This window comes from Rhinichthys klamathensis, unplaced genomic scaffold (assembly GCF_029890125.1).
Source record: "Rhinichthys klamathensis goyatoka isolate OS25496 unplaced genomic scaffold, OSU_Roscu_1.1 h1tg000036l_1, whole genome shotgun sequence".
Taxonomy (NCBI): Eukaryota; Metazoa; Chordata; class Actinopteri; order Cypriniformes; family Leuciscidae; genus Rhinichthys; species Rhinichthys klamathensis.
In genome coordinates this window covers 9,832,316-9,846,798 of record NW_026606584.1, presented here as the reverse complement: position 1 = coordinate 9,846,798, position 14,483 = coordinate 9,832,316, and the positions used below count along the sequence as shown (strand labels likewise).

At 37.1% G+C, this 14,483-nt stretch overlaps 1 protein-coding gene across 30 annotated transcripts in view; it reads right to left on the bottom strand.

Moving 5' to 3' along the window:
* kif1aa (kinesin family member 1Aa) overlaps positions 1 to 14,483 on the bottom strand; it is an 86,281-nt gene that overhangs the window by 40,409 nt on the left and 31,389 nt on the right. For 18 of the 30 annotated variants that reach the window (XM_056246271.1, XM_056246273.1, XM_056246275.1 and 15 more), the window contains exons 14-17: positions 6,518 to 6,556; positions 2,320 to 2,522; positions 1,115 to 1,194; positions 931 to 1,006 (exon numbers count right to left, since the gene is read on the bottom strand). In XM_056246271.1, coding sequence (XP_056102246.1) covers positions 931 to 1,006; positions 1,115 to 1,194; positions 2,320 to 2,522; positions 6,518 to 6,556 — 398 coding nt within the window. The remainder of the gene's footprint in view (positions 1 to 930; positions 1,007 to 1,114; positions 1,195 to 2,319; positions 2,523 to 6,517; positions 6,557 to 14,483) is intronic. The other 12 variants (XM_056246277.1, XM_056246288.1, XM_056246291.1 and 9 more) reach the window with 3 other exon arrangements.

Genomic DNA, 14,483 nt, shown 5'->3' with positions numbered 1-14,483 from the left:
TTACATAAAATATAAGAATTGTCCATTTTGATTTCATGGTTAGCCTACTTTAAATATATGAAAAAAGTCCAAACACAATTTGTATCCAAGCATAAGAAAGAAGACCAATCGCAATTCAGCAGACATGTTTAAATAAATAGTCTCATTGTAGATGGTTACATTTTCAAATGCTGAATATGCTGAAGTCAATGGGAGATTTTCAAAAATTCAAACAAAACTTAAAGTATGAATCACAGGGGCAAAAAGAGGCACAAAAGGCTGAAATTATCTACAAAATAAAGTTCAAATGGAGTCTACGCATTAAACCGTTCTGAGTTTAATAATTGGAATCAATGGTTTAAACCCCAGCCAAAGTGCTGTACAACGTAGCACTGCCTTGCGAGCACTTTCAAAATGTATTTATACGACCTTGGAAAGAGGAAAATAAGATTTCAATTTTGATATCCATCAAAATGCATGCGATTCGATTTAGATATCACAAAAGTGTAAGACTCCAGACAGGAAAGCCTTTAAAAGCATCATAGGGCATGATGCTTAAGATCTGTACAATCACCCAGCAGTTTGCTTTAAAGTTTACTATAAAGACTTGAAGGAATTGCAGCACATCGGCATTCATATCAGCAACAGATCCCTAAATAAAGATCACAGATGTGTTTAGAAGAGCTCTGGTGGGGAAAGAACACACAGAGGTACATTCTGAGAGAATCGAAATGCAACCACACAGTATCCATGGCAACCAACCTCATTGGGAGAGAACAGCCCAACAGTGTCTATAAACACGGGCTGAGGTTTTCTCTGCGAGGGCTTCCAGAAAGGGAACGTAAAGACATTCACAGGCTTATTTAGTTATTTGAACACAACATATTAGCCTTATCACGTCCACCTCCACCTGCATACAGTTTCTCCCTACAGCCTTAATAATGACTTTACCTTCTTTGGTGAAAAGACTCCAACAGTTCCTCCATCCTCACGCATGGCCACACCCATCTCAGCCAGCAGTGCTTCTCTGTGAAAACCAATTTAGATGTTTTTAAAAATGATGGTTTAGGTTTATGACTATAGCATACACTAATGTAAAATTGCTTATCATCACATAAGGCTTCATATAACAAACCTGTCCATTCTGATGGCTTCTGTACGGCGAAGCTTCTCTTCCCACGTTTCATTGAGCTCAGCAATGATTTTCTCCGTTTCCTAGTTGGCATATTGCAAACAAATGCAAGTTAAAATATGCCACCAAGTTCATAGTAGTTCTATAGATTTATTAATGTGAGACGTACATCTTTAGACAGCAAAGCTTTTGGCTTTAATTAATGAGGTGTAGAAAAAGTTGTATTAAAGGTATCATATCAGGAATATTTACTAATATAGTACCGTATACCTTTAAGACCTCAACACTCCCTCCCTAGTACAAAAAGATTAGTTCTATTATTATTATATTATATTATATTATATTATTATATTTTGGGGTCAATTAGAATAGGTTTTCATGCTTGAATGTTAAAAAAAACATAATTTTTCACGTATTTTACATTTTCTTCCCCTGTCAGTAATGCCCTGTTTAGTTCCTGTTTCTATGAAACCCCTCCTTCTGAAAAGCGCAATGTGCTCTGATTGGACCAGTGTGTTATGATGGGTCAACCGCTTCGAATGCGTTTCGGAAATCGCATGCTCTTTACCATAACCTTACTAGATCAGGGTGGAAAAAACAGCGTCTCTTGGACATGGCAATTTTATTTTGTATGCTTTTGGCAGGAATTATTTACATGAGGAGAAAACTCAAGACTGCAAGTTCAGTTACTGATATAGAGTGGATTTTGTGACTTTTAACTTTGCAGACCTTTTTCATGCTCAAATAGTAAGATTACACACTAAAAAAACATAGTTCCTCTTTAAAAGGTACAGTAATAAGAAGTGTAGCTTTTTTATATATATTCATTTTGATTTTAGTTTGTTTTAGTAATTGAAGTGCTTTTGTCATTTTATTTTATTTTCAGCTTTTTTTTTGGTCATTTTTATTACAGTGTTATTGTATTTTACAGTCAGTTGTATAGTATTATAGTAGAGTAAGTTATTATATTTAAATATAATACTTATATTTGATTTAATTTAAGATTTATTTAAATTTACAAAAACTATTTTTAATAGTTGTAGTTTCGGTTAATAACAACAACACAGTTTGTATAGGTAAAAACAATTATGAAAGGGTTCCTTTAATCTGGAGTTGATCCCTTAATATCTGGAGGCAGATATTTGTCAGATTTATATTTGGAGGATTTAATTCAGTATTGTCAGGCTTTTATACTTTATGGCAGTCACCTTGAGTCTCTCAATGGCTTCCTCGCTCCCTGGGCTGAACATGATGCGATCGTGCAAGCTGCTGATGGAACCAGCCCGGCTGGACAGGGCGGAGAGAGATGGAGAGGGGCTCATCCCAGTCATAGCATTGGTCACTGTGGAGAGATCACCTCTTTGATTGACATCTTGGCCACTATTGTTATTGTTCTTGTAATCGGATATGTCTGTCGGGGAAGGGGGAGAGAGGTGCGGGGGGGTTGTGGAGGGGGGAGGGGGTCAGGGGGCGACAGACACAGAGTTCAGAGAGAAGCAGACAGAAAAGGATGAGCAGAAGGAAGGAAAGGTAGAGAAAAGAAGACAGAGAAAGACTTGTAGCTTGAAATAAATTTGAATTCAGAGAGCAAGAAATTTCACATGTGAGGAAAAACGATCAAGAAAGAACAGACAGTCACAGCCCAGTAAAGGAGACAAGCGGAAATAAAATAGGAGCATAGCGCAGGCACCCGGCAGCAAAGAGACAGCCATCTCAAGCGCAATGTAACACTGCGGGCTTCAGCTACAGCATTAGACTTCGACCATCCAATGACAGCAACCTGAGAGCCATGTCTGAAATATTTAACAGGCATACATGCATTGATCTGGGCTGTTATTTGACACCAGTTTCTTATATTTGTTAGTGTACATTGAGCAAAATAATGGTGTTAGTCCATTCAAGCAACTAAATGGCAATTCGTTTTTGGTCTTAAAGATGAAAATTCTGTCATAATTTACTCAAATTGTCTTTCTACATCAAGCCTTGGATTTAAACTACATCAAATGAAGACATGAACCTCAAACGTTAAGTTACATCAAAACTTATTGGCTCTCGCATGCCATGAGACAAACGTCATGATGTTTTTTTTTTTTTTATAATTCGATATGACAGTGAATAAAGACTTAAATCTCAGTTTAATCATGCAAGTGATTATGCCACTTCAGAAAAAGCAAAAGCAATCATTCAAAGTAAGCTATATGCTCATTTTAGACCTTGAAACCCAACTGACTCAGTATACTGACAAAAACAGCTAAAACCTTTTTCAAAATGTATTATTTTGTGTTGCACAGAAGAAAGCAAGCCATATGAGTTTGGGAAGGCATGAGGGTGACTAAATGATAACAGAATTTTCATTTCTGGTTTTTGAGTTTTGTGGCTTTTATATAGATTGTGACATCTACAAAAGCAAACATTTTTCTTCCAAGAAAACATACTTCAAATCTTGATGACTCATGTTGCACTACACTGATTTTTGTCCAATTAAATGGTGTCTAGAAGAATTGCCCCGCCCCCGCAAACAACTAGAAAGTAAATCATGGTTGATGAATGCAATGGTCCGTCTCTCATACTAATTAACATACACTTTATGTAAGCAAATATTGACTGTAGTACATCTGGACATTAGCAATGAGCTCATATTTCTGCTAAAAGCCAGGGACTGTCATTACTGTCATCAACTAACTAGAATGATCGTCATCGCTGACCACAGTAAAACCTCCATTACCAGTTCAATTATACTCTCGTAAAATCCATTTGACAGTAAAATTTACATTCTACATCTGTTACAAAACAGCATTCACAAATCTTGTGAGCTGCACACAGGAAATATCCTCCCACGCTGCTCTTACTTGACACTGTCAGCATTTCATGTGATATCCACCTATCCAACCACTAAATATCATATATCTCTAGCTGAACAGTTATGCTAATATAATTTGAAATGCAACACTGGATATAAGTGTCTAAATAAACATATACTCTATAGAGTATATAGTTTGTCTTTGTAATGTCTCTGTAACCTTCGGCACAATAACATCTCTCAGCTCTAACGATGCTGCTATGGCAACAGAGTGCTTACTCTGTGCTACTACACACCTAAGAGAGCTACGAGGCAAGTATCTTGGGTAAAACGTGAGAAGCCATGGCCCCTGGTGACAGGTGACTACCACCAAACTAAGATGAATGTGTGCTCTTCTAAGAATATAGCAGCTCATACAAGAGGATTGCATAATGCATATTGAAGAAATGCACTTCAGCTAATACTTTCTGCTCAAAGCAGTGCTGTGTGCCAATACGTGCAACCTACCTTCATGGCTAGAGATTAACAAAGGCTTTACCCCCTCTCTACATCCATCTCGGGTTTGAATAATGGCTGCATCACACACAGAGCAAATGCGATCAATTATGCACTAAAAATATTTTTTCATGACTGGCCAGTCCCAGGTCTGAAAGCACAAATAGCAACTTATTACTTATGGACAATTTATCCATAGTACAAATAGAATATTATTTCTGTTTACTCTTTGTCTGAATAAAATCTATAGCACTATTGGCTATTATAGATTAGATTAGGCAGAAATGCAGAAATAGATTCTCGATGTAACAATTGCAGGTTTTTTCAGCGACATGTTTGGAATAGTCAGAGAATTTCTAATTGAAGAGAATTGGCACTGTCTGGTTACTTCCGGTTTCTGGACTGGCTGCAGTAACACGTCTCGGTCCATGCGGGGGCGCTCGCAGGCGAGTGCAGAATGAATGGGAGTGTATGGGGTTTCACCCCCAGAAATCCACTTTTCTCAGGATGTAATTTTTTGTCAAGTAATTTGAAAGTCGCATTCAAAAGGGAGGGCTAAGATAATACACTCAGCTGAAAATTGCATTTTTAAGTACACTTATCTGTTCTAAAAATCCGTTCAAAAATGTGATGACGTCACATAATAGCAGAATGCTAGCGTGTTCCGGCCAACAACGGCCCAACCTGTAAGAAATCGAAAGGACATAAGTACTCGATCATTTGACTTTTGGCCTATAATCTATATTGAACTTGCGGAATCAACAATAAAATCAATGTTGATTCAACGACAAGCAGGAGAACGAGATACATTTAGTCGTTTAGCTCCATAGACTCCCATTCATTCTGCACTCGCCCGCGATCACCTCCAGTGGAATTCTAATGGAACTGCAACCAATATCATACACAATGGGGCTAATAGGAAGTGCCAAGGCTCTCCGTTAGACGGGCTCTGGAATGGTCTATATCTTCCCAAAAAAATCGATAAGATCAAGGTCATAAATTCTCCTAGCCTGCATTCATTGCTTTAAATGTGAGTTGTGTTACACCTGACGTTAAGAAGTATTGGGTTTGATGTTCAGCCATAAAGCAGCAGCTAGCAACAGGCAGCCATTGTATAAAGAGAACACAAGCTGTCACTCAAACACACATCTGCACTAAGTCCCTCCCACTGCAAAATACAGTCAGATATCAAGCTTTACTTCTATGTCTTGGAGAATTTTAGTGCATGTTGTATATTAAATTGAACGTTAATGTTTTTGTGCATCTCTGATTTTACAATTATGGTGTGATTTTTGCAAACTGTGTCCTATTCAGATGCAAGTCACATAAAAATGAATAAATTTCCTTGCATTAGATTACAAAATTCTGTAAAAACTGTTTGTTTCAACTTAAAGTAAGTGTTATTGCTGCCTTAAAATTTTAATTTTAGCCAACTTGAAATGTGAAGTTGTACTAAGTGACAACTTAGATATTTGAGTTGACTAAACTTAAAATTTGCAGGTAGCACGAACACTTAAAGTGTGCACACAAGTGTGTCCACTGATTTCAGCATTAAGACACAATTCTTACGCATTAATAAATCTTTATATTCTAATTAAATGAAAAGCATATGTAGATAGTCTGAGGGCAGCTAAAAAACATTCACTAAATGACAGATGAGTGGATGAGTGAGATCAATTAGCTCATAAGTGTGACATCACATTTATCCCGCTCTGCACTGCAAGCCAAAAGAGAACGATAACGAAAAAGAGGGAGTGAGAAAGAGAGAGAGGGAGGAGAGAGAGCACACAGCCCTGCAGCACCAGACTAGATAAAGCAGCGTTCAGCTCAGAAACCACACCAGCAACCAGGGTTAGAAAAAAAGCAACTGCCAAATAATCACATTATACATTCCAAAAATGGCATTTTGGTAATAATCATTCAGATTATTAGAAGACTATATTATGTTTGTCTATTACAAATGCAACTTTCCTAATTCTATCCAAACTTTCCTAATCTATATTATTTATAATTAATGATAATTAATGACCCTGATGCTGCAGAGATCTGCTTTATCCATAAAAACTGCAAAAGCGTAGAAAAGAGAGTGAGATAGAGCCCAAGAAACACACATTTCAAACCAGCAAAATCTTCAACTGGCCCCCGAAACGCTGAGAGAATGACAAAGAAGAAACAAGAGTAAGAGGAATAATATAGAATATATACACAGAATAATAAAGAAAAATTAAAGCTGCTAGCAGCATTTAGCGGTGTTCAAGCAGTTAAGGCCTTTAAGGCCGTTAAGCACAAAAGCATCAAAAGACATTAAGTTTTATGTAGCAAGCATTTAAACATTGACATCATAGATGGATTAGACCATGTTTTAGCATGATTTACCATGATATACCAAATTTAGTGTGATTTTTCATGATCTACCATGTTCCAGTATGATTTACCATGAATCTAGCATGATTTACCACAGTTTACCATCATTTACCATGTTATAGGATGATTTACCATGATATACCACATTCTAGAATGATTTACCAGGATTGTAGCATGATTTACCATGATTCATCACATTGCTAGCATGATTTGCCATGATCCACCATGTAATAGTATTTTTTACTATGATTTACCATGTTTCTATCGTGATTTACCATGATTTACCACATTGCTGCATTGATGTGAAGGGCCAATAAAAATGAAGTGATAAACTCTGACAAAAAATGATTGTGTTATAATAGTTAACATGGAAAAACTGGTTTGCTTTAGTGCTGTGATTTACTGGTGAAAATCAAGTGTGTCAAAATGAAAGTGAGCCAATAAGTGGTCTTCTACTGCCCTCTGCTGGCCACTGTACTTATTAATAAAGTGTTTTCACAAGTGCTTTTGCATTCATATGTAGACATATGCTTACACACACACACACACACACACATGGGATATGTTATTGTGAAAATCTCTTTTAATGGTGTATAAGCATGCATTTCACATATTTCTTTGTGATGTAATAATATAAAACTATATTAAAACTAATAAAAAAATTGCTTTAAGCGTTTGTTTGTTAGCCAATGCTGAAAGCTGATAAAAAAGATTAAAAATGTCGGTAACACTTTACAATAAGGTTCATTTATTAAACATTAGTTAATGTATTAATTAACATGAACTAACCATGAGCAATACATTTGTTACTGTTTTTGTTCATCTTTGTTAACACTAGAATGGCCACGACGGTCATTTTGACCGTTTTGAATTTTATATCTGCAATAACTTAGTTGAAAAAATAAATAAAATCCTGCTGGTACCTGACTTTTCCTAAAAGTGTCTGTATTTTCATTTAAAATGTTTTTAATATAAATTACACATAAGGCAAACAAACAAATGAACATATTTACCTATTTCGGCCATAGACGGTCATATTGACCGCACTGAATTTCGCGGTATTCTTTTGTTACATTTCTCGCGGTTGACCTTTGTCTATTAGGAAATAATTAGAAGATTCAATTGCAAAATGACAGATATGTTTATTAAGAGCTGGTCAGATGCTGGGAGAGTGAAGGTGTGCAAATGTCCGGTATGAAGCCCTTGGCAGCACAGGGACGCTGGAGTGAGTGCTGAACCAGGAGTGCTGAACACGGGATGACACACGGAAAACAGATACAGGCAGGGAACAAACACGCAGGAAAAATCCACAACGATCTGACAAAGGGCCTTTCTCAATCTGTGTTCTTGTCTGTACTTGTGTCCTTGTGTTCTTGTGAAACGTCATCTTTTGTGGCCCAAGTACTGTCCCAATACACAAGTTTGCATTTTGGCAAGAACAGTTAAAAATCCCGGATGTGTTCTTGACACGCCCATTTTACCGAGGATGCATCAGTTGGTAACTTGTGTGAACTTGACGGCAGAAATATCCCAGCATTCAATTCGGCATTCGAGGAAGGAGAGGCAGGTCAATACAGCATTTCGTTTTTCTACAATTACGTACACTATTTCATCACTAAATTCACTTCTGAGAACATTTGATGCGAGAAATCAACTGTGTAGATTTCAAATATTGGCATTTTTACGAATATTTATGGCTAATCGAAATGTACTCTAACGTTTTCGGAAGTGAGAATCTCCATAAGCGCCTGCGGGTGTAACGTCAGCTATCGAGCCAACCGGCCAGTTTGCTCACAGACTCGTTTTTCCCCACAGTCAAGAGACCATTGCAGCCTGGCTGTTATCGTCAATAATTCTCGTTATGTTTGGGGACTGCAGACGGTGTCTGTGCGGGGGTATTATTGCGCAATACCAGCAAGAACACATCGTCTCAAACTGTCAGCAGCGTTCTGTGTGCTCGTCACCTTGTGAGTTAATTCTTCCAAGAACAACTAGCAAGAGCGTTCTCCCCAAGAACACAAGTCCGTTCTTTGCATTCTTGGTTTTGAGAAACACCCAAAGACTAGGCGAGAACAGTAACACTGAAAAGGGTCGAATCGCTGATCAGTTGCAGCTGGCGCGTTGATCAGAGCGCACGTGCTGATCAGCTGCATTGATCAGCGACCACGCACACACACACAACAAGACGAGAAAGGAGACAGCGAATTCATAAATCGTGACATTGTCTCTCTCACTGTCAAAAGAATATCTAAATCAGATACTTTTAGTTGTTATTATCTTGTTCTGAGTTATGTTGAAGGGATATGGAAATATAGCTCTGTTGTGAATAGGCCCTATGCGATAATTACGGGCTACTGATATTATTATTTATAAATGTATAATTAAACTTTTTAAAATGTACAGTTTGATGTTGTTTTGTTTTTAAAAGATATCCTAATACAACAAATGCATTAATCTCTCAATTGGGTATTTATCATTAAAGCTATAGAGTTTGCAATCTAACGGTCAAAATGACCGCTTGTGGCAGTTCTAGTAGTTATGGAATTCTGGCACTTCTAGTGTTAACGTTAGTTAATACAAATCCAGCTGTTCATTGTTAGTTCAGGCAAAGAACGTATATTGACAAGAAGTGAAAGCCAATAGAACGTTCCATTGCAACACCAGCGCCCAGCAGCAGCCCTACGCGTCCGCCATTTTGGGGTGAAAGCGACTCGGCAGTCATATATTATACATATATTTAGTCCAGTGCAGAGGTCATTTTTAGGTTGAAATAATTAGGTGATTATTTTAATTCACAACAGTTAACGTTATATCCGTTAAAAAGAAGTTGCTACTAGGCTTTTCCCCCACATAACTTGAGACAGGGAAGTTTAAGGATTTAATTAATTATATTAATCTCTACATTAAGTGTGACAGGTAAGAAGAATAAAGTGATGTAAGTTCATAAAGTTATAACGTTAGACCGTTTCCCAGGAGGTACACATAACCTTACATACAAAAATAAGTTCAATGAAATAAACGAATTCAGCAAATAAATGTAATTGTACTAAAATGTAAATGTTGGACAATAAATATATAACAGCAATAGAATAGCTTTGCACTACAGTAAACTGTTTTTTTGCAGTACTATTTTATATTAATTTTCTTCTTCAGAACCGGTGCCCAGTTAACCAATTCCCTGGAACCGTTAGTATGCCTGCTTAACGATCCGCTTATCGGTTCCGCTCGTTGCAAATGTGTCATGACGTCACACACGCGCTGCGTTATTTTGATTCAGAACGCATCAAACATAACATCGAGGCAGAAGCGCTCGTTTGGTTATATTTCACGCGAAAAGACGACAATATATGAGGTGCCGTCTAGGGCTTAAATCAAACTTCATTCACGCACACATATATGAAACACTTGCATATACACGTATACTAAGTAGTCAAACATACATGTATACTGCTGAATGCTCAAACAAATACATATGAAATGCACAACGACACACCTAAAGTCGCTCACGCATACATGCAAACTCTACACACACGAGATGCGCGAAACTCTCCAGGCACATACTCATATGAGACGCGCGCGCGCACACACAAACTCATATGAGACGCGCGCGCACACACAAACTCTCCACGCACATACTCATATGAGACGCGAGCACACACACACTCAAACTCGCGCACATGCTCAATGAGAGTATGACGGCGCCACATAACAATATGGTCACTTGCTGCAACACCTGTAAAATTTCCATTTCGTCAAAGGGGGGGGGGGAGGGACCTCCAATATGCAGAAACATTTGGCCACACATCATGAACAGACTTTAGTCCCATGAAACATAAACTGGAATGTCACTGTTTCTGTCACTGCGACTTCACGAACGGGTGAACACGCGCACGCAAACACACACACACATCACTTTTGAAGTAAAATTGAGGATGCAGTGCATGTAATGCATCGAGATATCTAATTGAACTGAATCGATAACATGATAATCGTAATCGAACCGAACCGTGAGACCATTGTAGGTTCACACCCCTAATACTCTGTGCTGTGTCAGCGAGTTAATAATAATTAACAAACAAAATAAGTTATAAGTTCAATAAGTTAATACAAACAAACAAATTTGTACTTATTCCCTCACCTAATGAGAATCGATAAGGAATCGGAATCGTTAAATTCTTATCAATTCCCATCCCTAATCAAGTGTGTCAAAATGAAAGTGAGCCAATAAGTGGTCTTCTACTGCCCTCTGCTGGTCACACAAGCTTTTGCATTCATATGTAGACATATGCTTACACACACACACACGGGATATGTTCTTGTGAAAATCTCTTTTAATGGTGTATAAGCATGCATTTAACATATTTCTTTGTGATGTAATAATATAAAACTATATTAAAACTAATAAAAAAATAGCTTTAAGCGTTTGTTTGTTAGCCAATGCTGAAAGCTGATACAAAAGATTAAAAATGTCGGTAACACTTTACAATAAGGTTCATTTATTAAACAGTAGTTAATGTATTAATTAACATGAACCATGAGCAATACATTTGTTACTGTTTTTGTTCATCTTTGTTAACATTAGTTAATACAAATCCAGCTGTTCATTGTTAGTTTATGTTAGTTCACAGTGCATTAACTAATGTTAACAAGATTTTAATAAAGTATTTGTAAATGTTGAAATTAACATTAACAAAGATTAACAAATGCTGAAGGAGTATTGTTCATTCTTAGTTAATGTTAACTACATTAGTTAACATTAACTAAGAATTCGTCGCGGGGGGCGTTCCCGAGCCCCGCGACGATAGATTTGGATCAAGAACCCCGAGAGAACCTTACCTAGCGTGCAGAGACTTTCTGTTTTCGAGTTATGAGTGAATTTGTACTTGGGGGGCGTGGCCCAACGTTATACTTTCGTTTTCAGCCTTCCTGTGACACAATTGTAAATAGTAATAAATAAAATAAATAAATGCAGTCCATAATACTCCAATAGATGAATTTGGACAAAATGTGATTGTAAATGTTAAAATAATTTTTTAATAAAGTCTACATTTCAGTTATATATAACAATATTAGGGAGTAGTATGATGAAATGACAGCAGGGGGCAGTAAAATACCACTTATTGGCTGTTATAGCCATCCAAAATCTTATAGCCATCCAATTTACACTATTATAGCCATTCAAATGAAGAAATGATACCTTTTCTGATAATTATTGATCTAGAGAGTCCAGATAATTGTACTGCACTGGTTTTAAACATTAAGATATGACAATTTTACAATCATAGATGGAAAAGGCCATTTACAGCCAATACAGGCAATTTACCATAGGAAATGCATGGTTTTAAAGCTTTTCAACAGTTATAGCGCCACCTATTGTCCGATCTCCATGAAACTCTGCATGCTTCTTCACCATGTTAGGACACATGTGCTCATCAATTTTTGTCAAGTTCTGAGTTTTTATTTATGATTTATAGGCTTTTGAGTGTATTTTGACACGCCCCTTTTCTAAATGACCCTATTATAGCCATACGAAAAATGCAAAAGTTCAACTTTTTTTCGATAATTATTGATCTAGAGAGTCCAGAGAATTGACCTAGACTGGTTTGGTTCCGATCGGGCGAAAAACCAGGGACTAGTTCGCAAAAGTAGGTTTTTAACATATTTGTGAATATTTAATGAACGATTTGATTGACAGCAATGGTTCTAGAGGCAAAGTTGTTTAGCATGAGAAGATCTATCAAATGATATGCATATTGTGGGGATGTGTGCAACACCACGTGATTACAGAGCCGTAAAACTCGTTAGCTCCAACTAGTGGCCGATTTCTTTCAAAACTCTTACAGACCTCTTGGGCCATGAGTCGAACATGCCCATCGAGTTTCGTTCCGATCGGCCTTCGTTAACCTTGTCTAATAGGTGCTCAAATTCATTGGCCAATGGCGGCCATGTTTTTTGAGTTACGCCAATTTCCTCATATACATACATGGGGCCTTGGACCAAGACACTGCATACCAATTTTCAAGTCAATCGGACTAACGGTCAGGTGGTCATAGCCCTTTTTATGTTTTTTTAATGTTATAGCGCCAACTAGTGTTCGATCGTCGCGATCTTTTTACTGTGACCTCAGACTGTCCTCATACACATGTCTCTTGAGTTTGGTGAAGATATCTCATTTACTTTTCGAGTTATAGCCATTTTAGTAAAATAGGCTCCTCCCACAACAATCATTTTACTCCCCCTAGCGACCGTGAATCGAAAATTCAACTTTTTTTCAATAATTATTGATATTCAGACTCCAGAGAACATGTATGCATTTTTTTTATTTTGATCGGGCGAAAAACCAGGGACTAGTTCGCAAAATTAGGTTTTTGACAAAATTCAAAATGGCGGAAAAATTTGCATACCGGAAATGAAATCGGAGATATACGTTTTTTACTTCAGGCCTCCAGCTTTCCAATGATATAAGACACTTGAGTCTACGACATACGGTTTAGGAGTTATGAGCGGTTTTGCGCAATTGATCGCTGTAGCGCCACCTATAGGCCAATCGGGCTCATACTTTGATAACCTCTCCTCGATTTTTGTACTACCATCTGACAAAGTTTCAACTCTCCAGCACTTACGGTTTGGGCTGCACGATGCGTTTTACAGGAGAATAATAATAATAATAATAATAATTAAAGCTGCAAGCAGCATTTAGCGGTGTTCAAGCAGTTAAGGCCTTTAAGGCCGTTAAGCACAAAAGCATCAAAAGACATTAAGTTGTATTTAGCAAGCATTTAACCATTGACATCATAGATGGAATAGACCATGTTTTAGCATGATTTACCATGATATACCAAATTTAGTGTGATTTTTCATGATCTACCATGTTCCAGTATGATTTACCATGAATCTAGCATGATTTACCACAGTTTACCATGATTTACCATGTTATAGGATGATTTACCATGATATACCACATTCTAGAATGATTTACCAGGATTGTAGCATGATTTACCATGATTCATCACATTGCTAGCATGATTTGCCATGATACACCATGTAATAGTATTTTTTACTATGATTTACCATGTTTCTATCGTGATTTACCATGATTTACCACATTGCTGCATTGATGTGAAGTGCCAATAAAAATGAAGTGATAAACTCTGACAAAAAAGGATTGTGTTATAATAGTTAACATGGAAAAACTGGTTTGCTTTAGTGCTTTGATTTACTGTTGAAAATCAAGTGTCAAAATGAGAGTGAGCCAATAAGTGGTCTTCTACTGCCCTCTGCTGGCCATTCTACTTATTAATAAAGTGTTTTCACAGGTGCTTTTGCACTCATATGTAGACATTTGCTCACACACACACACACACACACACACACACACACACACACACACACACACACAAAGTCATTATGAAAATATATTTTAATGGTCTATAAGCATTTAATGTCTTTGCAAGCTATTAATCAGATTATTCAGAATTTATTCAGAAACATGGGACTACACACACACACACACACATTCTATTGTAGATTAAACTGTCTCATTCAGGGTTCACATTTGTCAATGTGACAATGAATTTGGACTAAATGTGATTGTAAATGTTAAAATAGTGATTATGTTAATTCTAAAAATGAATTATAGAACAATGATAGTCAGCATTATGACAAAATTACTATTTTAAACAGCAGGGGGCAGTAAAACACCACTTATTGGCT